The sequence below is a fragment of the Pantherophis guttatus genome, chromosome 14 (genome assembly GCF_059756535.1).
Source record: "Pantherophis guttatus breed Tessera chromosome 14, ASM5975653v1, whole genome shotgun sequence".
NCBI classification, from domain to species: Eukaryota; Metazoa; Chordata; class Lepidosauria; order Squamata; family Colubridae; genus Pantherophis; species Pantherophis guttatus.
In genome coordinates this window covers 22899914-22916666 of record NC_142076.1, presented here as the reverse complement: position 1 = coordinate 22916666, position 16753 = coordinate 22899914, and the positions used below count along the sequence as shown (strand labels likewise).

Here is a 16753-nt window from a genome sequence, read left to right as displayed (position 1 = left end):
TGCAGTCACCTGACAGTAAACATTGGGCTGTGTATGGTTGCTCTCTGGATCCGGTGTATGAACAAAGAAGTGATCCTGCATATCCAATACAGAAGAGTTTAATAGAGAATTGATTACATTGCCTAAGTAACAAAGAAAGGTTTCTACCGTTCTTCCCCATTCATCTTGCAGCATTTCACCTTTGCTCTCAGGTGCCAGTCAGGCCTATTCTCAGCGGCTATTTACATCCCACATCTGGCAATACTCTCCACACTTCCGACAGTCAGTTAACCTCTGGGCCACCCCAGCACAGGAGTGGCTTGAGAGGAGTCAAGGCCATGCCAAGGAATGGATTTTAAAATCCAGCCCAGTTGCTCAGGAGCCTTCCCTCGGAAAGCCTGGCTCAAGGGAAGCCCAACAACCCTGATGCGTTCATATGGCACTATTGAGCCTTATGTACCCTGCAAACCAGCTGAAGATTAATTAATAAATTATATCATGTTTACCCAAGAAATTGTCCTGAGTACACAATAGTCCAATTCACTGTATGTAGGCACATGGTTTGAGCATAGACACATTTCAAGCCAATGAAGCGGCTTCAAGTTTCATTGCTTATCTCTTGCTCTTCCCCTAATTCAGCACAAGAGGCAACAGTGACAAAGGATCAATTCTTGTGTACACTGAGGACAGACAAGGGTGTTGCATAGCCCAGACTTAAGACAGAGGCAAAGGAGATGCACCACTTCCTATTTCCCAGGACAAAATGCATCTGCCAGGGCCTATTGCTAAGATGAAACAGCCCCAGAAAACTCCTAAAACACACCAACCAGCCATCAGACATAAAATGTTCCTGTCCAGATTAAGATGATCTGGTGTATCTTGCTTCTGAGATCTAGGAGAGCAGATACTCAAACCTCCCTGCTATGTGGATCAGCAGCACAGGAGAGGCAGTAGCAGTGAAGAACCAGCATACACTTGGGCAGCCCTCAAATTCTCCAGTGCTCAGGAGTTTCTCACGGAGGTCAATAGTCCCGTGGCCTCTTCTAGAGGTATTGTTTCTGTAAAATGGGAACAGCGCCCCACTGGCACCATTGTGATCCCTGCACACTTCAGAACTAGCAGATGCTCTGTAGGAAATGCAAGTTATGGAGAAAAAGGAGAAACTATTATTCCTGCCAGGATTTACTAGGGAGCAAACCAGACAATCCCAGATGACAGGCAAGGAGGAAATTGCTTGCTGTGGAAGTCAAAAGCAAAGACTTTGATCAAGAGATTACAGTCAGCAGAAGAGGATGCAGGCTTGATCCACTCCCAAACAGGCACTTACTGCCTTGATTTGACTGAATCTAACTTCAGTAAGTGACAAGAATTTTAATGAAACTCCACTTTCAGCAAAGCAAGGCAGAGCTCCTTCCTAGCCCTCTTCTGTACAAGTGTCTCCCGTCTCTCTTTCCACATCAGGCCTTGATGTCTCCTTAAGCCACTTTACAGTACAGCCTAGCCTAAACTGTGAGGAGTTTCCTTACAAAAAGGCACCAGACCTTGGCTTCTCTTACTATCCCACCCGTCCCTCCTACCCTTCAGGAATTTGCTGCTTGTTAGTCCATCAGTGTATTTCTTCTATCAGCCTGCAATTTCCCATTATATTGTCAAGTTCTCTCATCTCAGAATATTCCAAACCAAAATACAGGACACTGCACAGTATTGGAGTTGTATTATTTACATACACATTTAATAAAGCACTTATTCAAAACTTCTGAACTACCATGATGGACCCACAACCTGTCTTCTTTCAGAATTTTTGTTGCTGTTTTGCTATGCTTGAAATGCTCAACAGTTACTCCATTTTCCCAAGGGACCCTTCTTTCCATCTAGTTACCTGCAGATAGTGGCAACATGAACAGCTTTTAGAATAAAAACTGTCTGTGGAAGCCTGTTTAACTTGTCTTCTGGACCTTTCTGACAGGGAAAGGGCTGGAATACCCCACTAACCTTGGTTGAAGCAGTTATTTGGTCACAGCAAGAAATACTTTCTAGGATCCAAGATGGCTTAGGCCAGCAAGCTACCCTGTTTGCCATAGATAAAAGCTTCAAGATAGCATGCTGCATTCTTCAAAAGGAGGTTGTGGAATTTACTTTTCAGGTTACTTTGCTAACTGAACACAACAGTTGCTGAACCATAAAATGGCCAAGCTCTTTCCCTCTCCAAGACCACTGGTGTCTGGAACTGAAGTAAATAAAATAAAGACTCAGAACTTTCTGCACTTTTGACACAAGAAAGAGCTACTCTCAGCAGCAATCTAGGCAATGCTACTGCTCTTATCTGAAAAGGTTGAATTTAACTCTGCAGGTCCCTTTTGGCAGGAAACCCTAGGCAATCAACAATCTACTCCATACTGAGAGCAGAACCCAGGAAGAAATCGAAGGAGTATAGCTATTTTTGATCCTGAAGCAAAATGCCACCACCCAAAAAAGTTCTTTCTAGTAGCTGTCTGCCTGCTGAGGCTTGGCATTAAGCGCGATCCACTTAGCATAGGGAAAACAGCAGTTCAAACAGAGACTAGGATTCAAAGGGTAACCTCAGATTATTCATTTATAGAGAATATAAATTGACACTGATTTTTCTGGAAGCTCGACTGAAAGGGAGGCAAGAAGATGCATCCAAATGAGTGCAGCCTACTCCTAATAACCTATTGCGTACATTGCTGGTAATTCCCAATCCTGGTGTTTACGAATGTAACCACAGTATGCTAGGCAGAAAAAAAGGTTGCCTTTGTAATTGCGCTTTGCGAAGCACACAGCCCTGTTTTCCTCCCTGAAAAGCGTGGAGGGCAGCCTGCATTGCTGCGCCTTCAGCCCATGCTGGAAAAGGGGCTTGCGCACTGTAGTGCTGTTTGGCACATCTGTGATGGTAGATTCAAAGAAAGAATGAGGTACAGAAAAGCTCCTTGGGCCACAAATTCTTGGGATGCGTTCAATAATTGGCAGGAAAAAAGCCTATACTCTAGTTTTAACAGAATCAGCTGACCCACAAAAAGAGGGAACTCTGTCATCTTCAGGCTTCATCAAGTCTGGTGGTGAAAAAGTGCCAAAGGAGAGTTCTATGATACATTAAAACTTAATACTTTTAAAGTAGCCCAAGTTTGTCTAACCCTAAAAGCATTTTGATTTTCAGGTTATTTGAGCTTGGAAAAAAGTAAGTCAGTCCCTATTCATTTTTGCATATTAATATTAGAGATTTATGATTGAATTTCTTTTCTTTAGGTGGACCAATATTTCACTAGAGTATACTGGAATAAAAATATTGTGCCAAATAAAAGAGTGTATCATTTCCTCAGCAAAAGGCTACATGGCTGAGGTCTTATCTTACTCCCGCTTGTTTTGACATCTTGTGACACACAGTTATGACTCAAATACTGCACGAGTTAATCCAGATGCCCCTGGAGGTATTATCATCACCTTTGGGGCAAATTCTGCTGAGGGACAGGCTGGCTTTTGCATGTAGACAGGTAAACTGATGGGGGCCAGCAGGGCCCCCAAAGCAGAAAATAAAGTGAGGCAGGCCCAAGTCAGGCCTTACTACCTGCCCCCTAAATTGGCAAAGGAAAAATGAAGAACCACCAGGACCAAAACTGGCGGCACCAGCAAATCCGACTGGCTGGGAAAGATGGGCTGTACACTACCTGCCCCCTTCTGATCTGCCGGGAAACGGCAAGTCCAGCGTTCCAGAAAGCACAATGGCACTTTAATCTGATTTTGGCAAACAACAGCTCAGCTGCTTCTTTAGTAAGTACTGAACTCCAAATGAAATCTTCTCATTCCTCCCTGTTCCAAGATGATCATTCCTTCCGGCCCCTGGTATCTCCTTTGAGCAGTTCTTAGTGTCGATCACAGAAGGTAGGCAAACATGCAATTGTCCGTGTTTACATATAAAATATGAGTGCTGTACACACTCACACCTATTTATTCACTCTGCTTGGAGGTGCAAAGGAAGCTGTTGATGAGAAACAAAAATGAAGCAACCACAGCTTGTCCTTTAAATGTGTTCCAATCCCCAATCTATATCGCTCCTCCTCAGTCCAGAGAGGAGTCCAGCAGAGTCTGTCTGAAGGCACTTGATGTCTCCTCTCAGGAAAAAATAAACATTTCAAGGGAAGTGAAAAAGAGGGGCCAGAGCCTGGCATGGCTACGATCCTCTCCAATTCAGGTGCCCAAAGAAACGGGTAACAACTGAGCCAGGCTGTGTCATTTCCTGTCAGCCCACTGTGCAAGAGAAAAGGTCAGTTGGAGAGAGCTCAGATTTCTCGCTGAGAAGAATCGATGGGCATCACACACTCCGGGAGCTGTTCAGTTTGGTCAGTTCATTGACCTCCCCTGGCCCAGCCTCCTCACAGACACCCTTCTCACCAGCTGCACCAAACTGAGGGCGACTGTCTAATTTAACCAATTCTTTGGGAAACTTCTTGAAGCGGGGAAGCAAATCTTTGAGCTCTATGTCGGGAGGCATCTTGTCCAAGTTCTGTACAGAAGGCACCAAGTTGGTGATCTCATCAGTTGGAGACCGCCCAATGCTGCCATCCACTTGAACCCGAATATCTGGAGAGATAGACAACTGATGGTGGGGCACCACCCCACTGTCCATGCATTTGGGATAGAGGAAAGTCTTCATTTGGCCTTTGCCCTTCACATTGACTGTCCCACGGTAATCAAAGTCATAGCCCATTTTGTGAAGAATGCGGTAACTCTCCTCACTCACCTGGATCCGGCACTCGACTCCCGTGGTGTCCATCCTGCTTGCTATGTTCACAGTGTCCCCCCAGATGTCGTACAAGAGCTTGGTGGTGCCGATGACCCCAGCTGTCAGGGGGCCATGGTTAAAGCCGATCCTCAACTTAAAATTGAACCACAGCATGTTGTTGTTAAAGTCATCCACCACACGCATCATTTCTTTGGCAAATTCAAAGAGCGTCTGCAGATGGGCATGAGGGTTACTGCTGTCCTGGCACTGGGAAGCGTTCAGCCCAGAGGCAGCCATGTAGGTGGCCCCGATGGTTTTGATTTTCTCAATGTTGCTGTAATCAGGCTTGCTTAGCAGCTCATCAAAGTCTCCAATCAGTTCATTCAGGACGCGGTAACATTCCTTGCCTCCTTCGTAATTCTCCTCGTAGAACTCACTGAAGTTCACAATGCTGGCAAAGATCACACCCCCGCTGTCGTGGTTTTTGGAATAGCTTTGAGACACTTTCAGCTGCTCGGCCACATGGTAGGGAATGATGTTCCGCAGGAGCCAGTCCGCCTGGTCCCTCATGCTTTGAATCTTGGTACGGTGAAGATCAGCTTCCACATCTCCATGATAATGGAGACGGTAACTCACCTCAAACTCCCGATTTAAGAACCAAACTAAGACAAGGAGAAGGAAGAGGCCTAAAACCACTTCCAGGCCAATCAGATCTGCCGGCCTACTGAAGTCCTCTGATGCAGACCTGTTGCAGACATTCTCTATGAAGCTGGGGAAGGAACAAAACAAAAAAGATAATGCATTCTTTAAAGATAACTTCAGATCATTCTGTTTGGGATCTCAAACAGGTGCTGTGATCATTATAATCATCTAGTTTTTACATGAACATGTATCAACATTTAAAGGCTCTGTGTGTTGGCACAAAGGGTACATGTGAAGCTGGGATATGCTGAAATGGCATTGGGCATGTGGGCTGAGGACGGCCAGCCTGATGCAACATTTTTTTCCAAGTCAAACTCCAAAGAGAATTTCCTTAAATCAAATGTGTGATGTACTCATTGTTAAGAACATCCAATTTTGATACGTATCTTGATACATATAGAAACTGTTCAACAGCTCATATCATTACAGCTTCTCTCTTAGTAGTTAACAGAAGAGACACATCTGGCCACACTGCAAGTGAGAGACTTGTGAATATATAGGCATGACACCTTAAGAGCACCTGGCTTTATAATGTTATTGCTCTATAAAAATATTGTGCTTAGAAATAATCCATCTCACGCAGTAGTGGGTTCCACTTACCTTCGCTACTGGTTCGGAACTGTGAGTGCATGCGTGTGTGCACTCTGCACATGCGCAGAGTGCCCATGATGATGTCCGGCGGGTGGGCAGAGCCTCCCGCCGCCACTACCGGATCGTCCGAACCAGGGCGAACCAGTAGAAACCCACCACTGATCTCACGGCTTCAGAACTTAAAGAGTACTCTGAGATTCATAAAAAGGAAACCTGTGGTTCACAGTCCAAATTTTAGCCTCTTCAAAATCTTTTTCATTTTGGTCACAACTTCTATACTGACTCTCAGCTGGCAGAATAGAGCAGTTTGGATCCTTAAAGAATATACACCAAAGACTGGAGGCTGAGACACAATAAAGTCCAATAGCTCTTAAAAACATACCTTAGGTTCCTCAATGAAACAAGGTTTGAATCCTCCAAGACGCTGAAACAGAAACATAAGGGACTCACATTATCAACAAACCAACAGTCTGGACCAAAACAAAGGCAACCACATGGCAGTAGTCACAAAGTAGGACTTCTTCTCTCACTAAATTGCTAATCCCTGTGATGCATACACACCCCAGCCCTCTTTAGACTTTCTCCTCCATCGCTTAGCCACACTCCTAGGCAAAACTGGCAACCATTGTGGCACTTCTCTTGAAGCAAGCAGGCTTCATTCCAGCATCCTGGGACCTTTCCTGGATACGGCAGCCTGGTCTTCATTAGGATTGCAGTGGTTTGTCTTGACTCACCTGTCAGGACACCAGGACACGTACAGGAGGAGGAGGAGGACCCCCCCAACAAGGGTAGCCAAAGAGGATCTCATCCAGGAGCTGAGCTGACAAAAGTTACAGTACTGGACTATTGTGATGAGAACTGCAGAACACATAAACATGGTGGACTGCAACAAAAGAAATATTAGAACAGTGGAGCAAATTAGAGCAAAACTGCTGTACCTTTCCTCAAAAAAATCCCAAAGTTAAAATAAGCGACAATATTAGAGCAGTCACGAAATCTTTCATCCTCCATGGATTTGACTGAAGTCATATTTAAGGTCTGTCTGCTTCTGTGCCTGGCAGAAAATGCCTAATTTCATTATGAGTTGGGAGGACAGAAACAGGGTGGCTCTGCCACGCAGATTCCTAGGGTGGTCAGACCACAGGCTGAAGTATCACCTAATCCAGGGAAAAGTTCACTAAAGGCAGGCAGTCTGATTCAGAATCCACTGGCTTCTTAGACAGTAGTCGCCCAGGGAATTGCAGCAGACCAAATTTGGGTGGAAGATAAACCTAGAGGAGGAGGGAAGCGCCCCCTCCCTCCTCCTCTAGGCTCCCAGCGCTGGGAGCAAAACTCTGACTGAGAAGTGGAGCCCTTTGGGAGTACTCTAGTTGACTGGGATGAACAAAGGGGGCCACTGCCCATTCCGGCTACCTGTTTCCACTCCTGGACAAGAAGTCTCTCCGTGTGATTTGGCACCAGAAGAGCCTGGTGGCGCAGCAGACTAATAGCCTGTTATTAACATTCAGCTGCCTGCAATTACTGCAAGTTTGAATCTCCCCAGGCTCAAGGATGACTCAGCCTTCCATCCTTTCTAAGGTAGGTAAATTGAGGACCCAGTTTGTGGGGGCAATAAGCTGACTTTGTATAAAATATACAAAAGTATGAAGGCTATTGCTTAACGCATTGTAAGCTGCCCTGAGTCTCCGGAGAAGGGCGGCATATAAATCAAATTTAAAAAAATAATAATTTTAGACCCAGAGCATCCAATGACCGAAAGTAGGGTAAAAGACATCCCCACCCCCCCATGCTTTCTCACTCGGAAACTCTGCTTGCCCACCAAGAGCTGGTGCTGAGGCCAACGTACATAGAGGTTGGATCCAAACTCAGAGGTGAAGTGTGAGAAGACCGCAAGAGCAGGCAGGGAGATCAAAACGGCTCCGATGAAGTGTCGGGGCAGCCACCCAGCAATCACTTCCAAGAGTCGCTTGGTGCAGACCATCATATCCTCCAGAAAGAAAGCCATCCTGGAAACCGTAGAGACAGCTGCTGAGCTTTCCCTGCCCTTAGCCTCAGGAGAATGCTTCTCCACCACAAGTGCCCATCAGTGACATCAGAGCTTCCCCCCTTCCAAAATCAGGACAGCCTCCCTTTGCACCGGGGGGGGGGGGTGTGCATTTGCTGTCACCTGCATCCAACAAGGAAGCCCTGATATTGAAGGAGGGAGGACAAGCACAGCGTTTGGCTCACCTGATGGAGACGGTAAGAGAGACCACCTCGAGCAAGACGGCCACTACTGCCACAGCCACGGCTGCAGGAGGAGGAGGAGAGGCCACCACCCCATGTTTCAGGAAGCAAGCGATGGAGAGGATGAGGAAGACGGTGGCGGATAGGCATACGTCCAGGAGGGAGCTGAAGGTAGCGCTAGCGAAGGTCTTCACAGGGACTCTTCTAACAACCTGGGGAGAACGAAAAGGTTGAAGTTGGCTGGCCACGCAGGAGCTTCTTCAGAACCCAACACCAAGCAGGGAAATCAAAAGTCACCTAACTCTACACTTTTCGCTTTGATTTCAGAATCTGATCCAGAGATGACCTCCACTCTTTACAATGGTTCTCTGCTCTCTATTTTAGAAAAAAATTACTAAGATACAGCAGCAGTTTTCAGAATCACCAGATTCTGACCACCAGAATGAAAACAATCAGCAAAAGTGAGTACAACAAACCGAATCTAGATTCTTAGAGGAAGTTATTCTCAAAACCACTTTAGAAGAAATCAGATAACTTCTCCTTGATATGAGGTTATTATAAAAGTCATGGATCGTTACTTCGGATAGCTGAGAGATATTTTAGTTTATAACCAGACCTTCCAGTCTATAGACCCTGTTTTTAACCACCTATCTTTTAATTATCTTCGTATGCAAACAGTGCACATTTGCCCACTCTGTATGGAATGACAGGGAAAAAAACCTGACTTAGTGAATATAGATACACAAAGGAAGAAGTGATACAGGACTAAAGTTTAAAGCAGTCACAACAGGGACTGTTTCCAGGACAAAGGTCTGTAAAATAAATAATCGATAAAAACATTCTTGGTGAAGCTTGCAAATTTGAGCCCAAATTTATATGTGAAGTTTAGTGGCCTGAAGAGTAGTATGTCTCCTGCAGTTTATCAGATACGTTGCCAGAATTTCATATACCTATTTAAATAAAAGTAGTAAAATGCTAGAAGAGAAAAAAGTTTTATTTGTTAATTTATATGGTTCAAGTAGGAAGGGTGTGAATGCTTGTACATAAAAGCAAGCTCCTTAAATTTAGCATCAAGCCAACATAGTTTATCAAAACAGGTATTACATGTTCCTGGTTGGAGACTCTAGACAGGAGCCTAGTTGCTACGCTGTGGATGCTGCAATTTCAGTTTCTCTTTCAAAGACTTCCCTTCACCAATAGCAAAAGCAGAGACAAAACACACTTGAAATGATTTAAAACAAAGCCTAAATCAAAAGTAACTGCCAAACTGCCAACCAAGCTTCTCTTTTTCAAAGAGGGAATATCAGTGTAGAAAACAGGCAGCATAACAATTACTGATCTCTCCCCAGTCAACATGAACAGTTAAAAGAAACATACATTGTTTTGGAATTTTGTTAGTGTTCCTCAGATACTATCAGCATGCATGTGCCTGTGTGCACACAGATACACACACACAAAACCTTACCTCTTCTTGGTAGCTGCTCCGGTAGGCCATCTCCAAATCATGTTCAAGGAAGTTCAGGCTCAACTTGTTAATGGGTGGCTTAAAAAAATAGTCTTTCATCAAGCTGAGGGAAAACATTCATTTTAGGAAAGTTTATTTTCCAACAAAGAAATAATGATTAATCATCCTCCTTTGACAGATCACTGAAACACAGGCATCTTTAATTATTAGCCCATCCTTAATTGGGCTTGGGGAAAGAGGAGTGCTGTATTAACTCTTCAAATAAAAAGTAATTGCTGCTTAATGACTGGACCTCAGTCAACTACACTGCATGAATAATTTTCTTTTCCTTCTGCTCTACTGTGTCTGATTCTGAGATTGCCTGGACAAGTCCCTGTAATTTTCTTGACATTGCCAAACCATTTTTTCAGAAGTTATTTGCCAATGCCTACTTACTAGGGCTGTGACAAAATGACTGGCCCAAGGTCATCCAACGGGCTTTGTGTCTAAGGTGGGAGCCAAGAATAAACTTCTAATCTCAGCACTGCCATAAACTTGTTGGCAAACAAAGAATGAGACCACACAGATCACAAAGTGCCTATTCTGATTGTTGCAAACAGATCACTCATCCTCAGCACAGAAAAATTAGGACAATCAGCAGCTCGTTGAAAAAAAACCACAGAACTTATCTCTTCCAAGCATTTCAGCCAGACTCTATCTGTCAACATAAAAACTGCATAAATGAGACCACCATTAAATAAGGAAAAGTCCCCTTGCCAGGGCCAGAGGTCTCGTCGTTGCAACTTAACAAGTATGCACAACAAGTTGGCTTCCTGTTTGTATGCTGAGACCCTGCACTCCACCAAGCCTCAGAAAAGTGGCATTCGTGCATGTTAAAAAAAAGAATTGGTGAGATTAGCTGACTTAACTGCAGCGTGTCTGTTCACAGGCTGCAGGTTAACACTCAACCTTCCTGGACACAATACAACTTTAAAGAGAACTAGACTGATAAAAGAAAACACTGATAAAAAATTGAGCAAATCAAGCCCGTTTGGTTCAGCAATTTTCTATTCCATAGGAAGTGATAAGCAGAGGGAGGGGCTGAGCAAATGGCACTCAGACTGGTGGGTCTTGAAGCGCTCCATCTCCCCCCAATCTGCTGAACCTTGTGGAGCCCCATGGAGAGCAAAGGTCCAAGTGATGAGAATGCTTTGCCTGACCTGTCTTCTTTAATGACATCAACAAAGTGAGCATCTGTTTTTTCTCGGATATTTTTGAACCGCAATGGCAGAAGAGCCGAATGATCCAAGCTTGCTCCAACCCATCTTCCCTTCTCTTGCAACATTTCATAAAGAGACGTTTGGCTGTTGCTGAGTTTTTCCTCTTGTGGGGGACTTAGAAGTCCATTCCGAGACTTTGGGCTGCCTCCCCCAGGACTCTGAATGGACAAAAAGAGAGAAATTGAAGTAGTTTATAATTAAGTCAGAGAGAATTCAGATTATACTTGTCTGTTTCTACAAGTATACTGTGGTAGAAAAATCATCTCTGTTCAACGATTTTATTCTATTTTTGAATGTATAAAACAGCACTTGCAAGGAAAAAAAAAAGAAACGTAAGGCCGATAAATTGTTAAGGATGTTGTTTTTAACAAACCTGATTAAATTAACAACAGCAGAAAGATTTGTATCATGTCATGAATCATTTTATTTTCACCATGTCTAATCCCAAAGGTGGGCTCACATAAGATACACATTTTTTAAAGTAGCAGAGTTGGGTCCATTTTCAGGGCTTCCTCTGATCAGGGCAGACCAGAAGGCCTTCAGCATTTCAGCACTCTTGAGCAAACAGGAGTCTGAATTCAGCTTTCTCTAGCTCAGAAAACAATCTTTAGAAAAGGCAAACACTAACATTTTTAAAAAAACTGTAGAAAATGCATTTTAAACCAAAATTAAATAAAGTACAATTTACAACCTTTTCAGGGTTTCAAGCTAAAAAATTTAGGAACTTAAAAACAGCCATATTACCAGGGGCTGAAGTTCCAAAACTCTTTAAAAAAATGAAGAATTGTAAGAATTCCTGTACAGCACTGAAAAATTAAAACAAAAGGAGTTACACTAACCTAATTAATGGGAAGCGCACTATAAGCAGCCCAACTTACAAGATAGCAAAGGGAATTTTTAAAAATATCCAACAGTACATCACGGTGCTCTTCAAATCATCCTAGGGAGAAATCTCATACATACGATTCCTGAGAATAAGAAAAGGGCTTGGAACCATCTGCACTCAAGAACACCTAGGCGAGCACTTGAAGGCCATCTCATTCCAAAGTTTTACTTGCACCCTATTTGACTCTGTCTCATCTCATGACCGACCTGCATCAGCTTCTGTTCCGTTGAAGAGAAGAAGGTGACTTGAAGAATAAAAGAGGCTTGGTAGTACAGTGGTTTAATGCACCCTGTTATTAACACAGCTGCCTGCAATTTCTGCAGGTTCGAATCTTACCAGGCTCAAGGTTGACTCAGCCTTCCATCCTTTCTAAGGTAGGTTAAATGAGGACCCAGTTTGTGGGGGCAATAAGCTGACTTTGTATAAATATACAAAAGTATGAAGGCTATTGCTTAACATACTGTAAGCCGCCCTGAGTCTCCGGAGAAGGGCAGCATATAAATCAAATTTAAAAAAAAAAAATTACCTTTGTGCTGGTCTTATGGTCCTCCTGGCATCCATTTTGAAATGTTCCTTCCTCTGCACTCACAGCACAGCCAGGGGAAAAAGTAACACTGCACGAATGGCAGATCTGCAACCACAAAGAAACATACTACAGGGTGAATTGCTCCTTTCGTCCCTGGCCTGCCTCTACTGCCAGTGTCTGTATGCTATTCAAAATGGCACATATTTTGTGTAATTCCTGGGGTGCTATCTAGTCTGCACGTGACACTTTTCCTCCCTTAAATGTTTCAGAACACAATGAGGCACTTGGGCATTGAAAGAAGTTATCATGCACATGAGAAGACACAGTTAGCATTTAGCAGCTGTCTTTTCCCCATCTCATATCTCAACCTAATTTGTACATATCAGCAGATTAAATCAATTATTAGAAAAGCAAATGCTTGGTTTTTGGAACAAATGCTTTTATACACCCTTTGCAAAAACAGACCCATCCAAAAAGTTATGGTCTTTTTTCTTACTTGCATTTAATGATTTTGTGTCACTCATTCTACCAAGGCTGGCAACCGTGATCCTTGCCCCTTTATGCTAGCTGCTTGCTGGCTTTTTCTCAGAAGTGCTTAGAGCAGCATTTTTCAACTTCTGCAATTAACGACGCAAGGGCTCCTAAACTATGTGAGATTTAAACCAAGACCCTCACAGCCAACTCATAATCCACACCTTCTCGTGTTATGACTTCCAGAGCAAAAAAATAAACCAATTTATGATTTGCCTTCTTAGAGGATCAGTAACTGCAGATGAAAGCTTCCAATTTTGGGTAGGTTGTGAAAATAGGTTTCTAAAAACAAATCCATAGAAATGTACAGAATTTGCATTTTTCAAACCTTATTTTTTTCTAAGTACTTGAATGTTTTTGCTAAATCATCCACATTCTCCGATGAAGTTCCCTGTGACTTGCTTCCATCTCCTGCTTCTAGACCTGGAAGGAGGAGCGTCTCTGAGCAGCTGCAATGTGTCTCCTTCTTTTTCAAGCCAGAGATCAAGTATGTTTTCAAACCTACAGGAAAACTATAGTTAACATATCTGTTGTTATTCTTCCACTATACACTTCCCCCAACTTACCTGTAGAGCTCCTTTCTGCAAAACGCTGTTTACTACAGATGGCCATCCTACATCCCTTGCCATCACAGCCTGCAGAGAAATGACTCATTTCTCCTTTGGAAACAGCCAAATCCACTTTTTAGCAACAAATCTGCATTTTATAAATTGCTTGGCCAGCTACTAGGGTAGTAATTGATTTCTCATTGGCTATTTTTCTATTCTTTTTTTTTAATACCGCGTTTCCCCGAAAATAAGACCCTGTCTTATATTTTTTTGAAACCTGGAATAAGCGCTTGGCCTTATTGCCGTGCACTCAAAAGCCCGATTGGGCTTATTATCAGGGGAGGTCTTATTTTGGGGGAAACAGGGTAGGATTGTGAAATATAATCCATGAGTACTTTCAAATTTTTAAAAACTGTACATATTTTGTTTTTACTTTTACTTAAAAGCACTGTTTTAGTGTCACTGTGAATGTTAACTTCCAAAAGGCTTTTTGTATCAAATGATCAAACTAAAAAGACCAAATTGGGAACAGCTGTGTGTCATCTGCAAATTGATGAGCGTCCCTTCAATCCTCCCATCTGGGTCATTTCTAAAGACCCTGAAGAGCACTGGTCCCAAGAAAGAACCTTGAGGTATCCCACTGCATGCTTCCCTCCACACCAATGTCGTTCCATAAAGACCACATGCTGAGTGTGGTCGATCAGCCAATTGCAAACCCATCTGGTAATGGCACAGCGTGTCCCATACTGTTCTCTCTTATCAAGTAGCCGGCTGTCTTGTACTCTATCCAATGCCTTACTGAAATCTAAATCTATTACATCCATAGCATTCCCTTAGTGTGTGGAAATAGGGCCTCACTGCTGAAGAAAAACTTTTTTGTGTACTTTATAACATCTTTTACTCCAGTCTCACGCACTACTCACATTTATCTCAATACTCTGTGCTTTTCTTTTATTTAAGATGCCTTTACTAATCCTCGTCTGTGACGTTAATAAAAATTGATACTAAACTGCTAGAAGTTGGTCAGCAGAATAAAAAGTCTGCGGACTATATACCAACTTCTAGCAGTTTACAATACTCATAGAATCCTAAAAACTGTCCCCCAAAAAGCTGGTATCAAAAGCAACTTTTTTCCTTGCTCAACCATCTTATGGAAGAGCTATCTTAACTGTCCTCCAAAATACTGTAGGGTTTTTTTCCTTCCAAAGTGATAATTTCTTTTTACCAAACATCATGTGACTTACCTGAATAGCAATAAAAGTATATTTTTATTATGGAAGTGTACATTTTAGTGTTAAATCACATGTCACAAACTATAAAATAATCAGTTAATTAAAATTCCACTTGGAAACCAAAAGACATTGCAGCTACAATGCATACCTCCCTCATCTTTAGTATCTCTTCAAGAACCAGGAAGGGCCGAGGCACCACGTTTACATGGCAGGTTTCACGTAAAATATGAAATTGATCCAAATTTGCTCACATTAGCACAAGAGAAGGAAAAGGTTAACTTCCAAAACAAATCAACTTATTCACAGGCAAAAATGAGAGAAATACCTTTCAGCTGGTCTGCTACCACGCTCTGGCCCACACGCTCCATCACCTTTCCATCCTCCATTTCGTAGCGATCATCCAAGTATTTTGCAGTAGCCTCTGAAATATGGACCTTTCCAGCGACACCCAGTTGTTCCATTAAGTTAGCTAAATTGACATCATTGGACCAGACATCAAACTTAAACCTCCTCATTCCCAAAATGCCACAAAGGACTGTTCCGGTGTGTACGCCAACCCTCATATTCACCATCTCCTTCTTCTCTTGGCAAAACTGCTCAATGGCTTTGATCATGCCCAAGCCCATCTCGATGCAACAGTAAGCGTGATCCGCTCGGGGCTCGGGACACCCTGCCACACAGTAGTAGCAGTCCCCCAAAGTGCTTATCTTCTCGCACTTGGTGTCCTCGCAGAGGCGATCGAAGCGGCCAAAGAGGTCGTTCAAAAGCCCCACCAAGGCATGCGCAGATTTGTTGGCACTCATTTTGGTAAAGCCTACAATATCGGCAAACAAAATACTGACTTGTTCTATCTGCTGCATCTTGAAGGGGCGAAAGACAATGGGGGTCTTCTGAATAGATGGTTTCTTCTTCCTACTTTTGGGGCTGGAGGCAGAATGGCGTTTGACGGAGGAGTTCTCGCTGTCCTCATCCCCCTGCTTCATCAGGTCGTCGGCGATGATCCTGGGCATGACCGAGTGGATCATGCGCTCCTTCAAGGCCTTCTCCACCTCCAGGTCCTTCCCGTGCATGATGGACTGCCCCACCTTGAGGAAGGTGCTCCTGGACCGCACCTCCGACATGATGAAGAGGTGAACGCCGGTGGCGTGGATGCAGAGGTGCAGCAGGGCCTTGCCCAGGAGCTCCCAGGGGGCCAGCCGCTGGCCCGGCGGGCGCGCGAAGCAGCGCTCGTCGCGGAAGCCGTAGCCCAGCGCCTCGAAGAGCGCCGAACCGCCCAGTCCAAACAGCAGGCTCAGGTAGAGCGGCAGGTGCGGCACGGCGTAGAGCAGGAGCAGCGCGGCCACGCACAGCGAGAAGCTGCCCACCGGGGACAGGCAGGGCGGGGGCGCGGCGCGCGCGCTCCCGTTGCCCCCCGCGCCGGGCCCGGGCGCCGTCGGCAGCTGCGTGGCCAGCGGGAGGGCCAGCACCAGGAGGGTCAGCGCCAGCGACGAGCCGGCCGGGTGGCGGCCGTAGGCGCGCGTGAAGGTGAAGAGAAGCGCGGCCAGGCAGGCGGCCAGGAAGGCCAGCGCCACCCCCGCCGCCGCCGCCGCCCCGCCCCCGCCCCCGCCCCGCCGCCAGCCCAGGTAGGCGCCCCACAGCAGCGCCGCCGCGCCCAGGTAGCAGAGCGCGTAGCGGAGCCGGCGCCGCGTCTGCGGGAAGCGGCGCTCGCGGCAGGCCTGCTCCAGGTTGCTCGAGTCGAAGCGCGGGTCCCACCAGCGCGACGAGGCGCGCTCGAAGAGCTGCGGCGCCCGCCCGGCCCCCAGCCCCAGCCCCAGCCCCGGGCCCAGCGCCGCCCGCGCGCGCCCCCGCCGCCCGCGCCCCCGCCCCGCCGCCGCCGCCTGCAGCCGCACCGCCACGCGCCCGCCGCCCCCGGCCACGCTCACCTCGGTGCCACGCGGCGGGGAGCCGGCGGCCGCCACCGCCGCCATGGCCCCGCCCGCCTCGCCTCACCCGGCGCCGCTCAGCCCAACCCGCCGCCGCCGCCGCCGCCGCCGCCGCCTCTCAGGCCCGGCCTCCCGCTGCTCCCGCCGG

The 16753-nt window shown here is 45.5% G+C and overlaps 1 protein-coding gene across 1 annotated transcript; it reads right to left on the bottom strand.

Annotated features, from left to right (window-relative positions):
* Window positions 1-82: 82 nt before the first annotated feature.
* On the bottom strand, window positions 83-16665 carry ADCY9 (adenylate cyclase 9). The gene is made up of 10 exons (XM_034441390.3): window positions 15009-16665; window positions 13232-13404; window positions 12373-12477; window positions 10901-11118; window positions 9702-9804; window positions 8240-8448; window positions 7857-8016; window positions 6745-6893; window positions 6393-6434; window positions 83-5486 (listed from the first exon to the last, which is right to left on the bottom strand). Exons 1-10 carry the CDS (start codon window positions 16648-16650, stop codon window positions 4307-4309), a joined length of 3981 nt encoding a protein of 1326 aa, XP_034297281.3. The 5' UTR covers window positions 16651-16665; the 3' UTR covers window positions 83-4306.
* Between the last annotated feature and the right edge of the window lie 88 nt (window positions 16666-16753).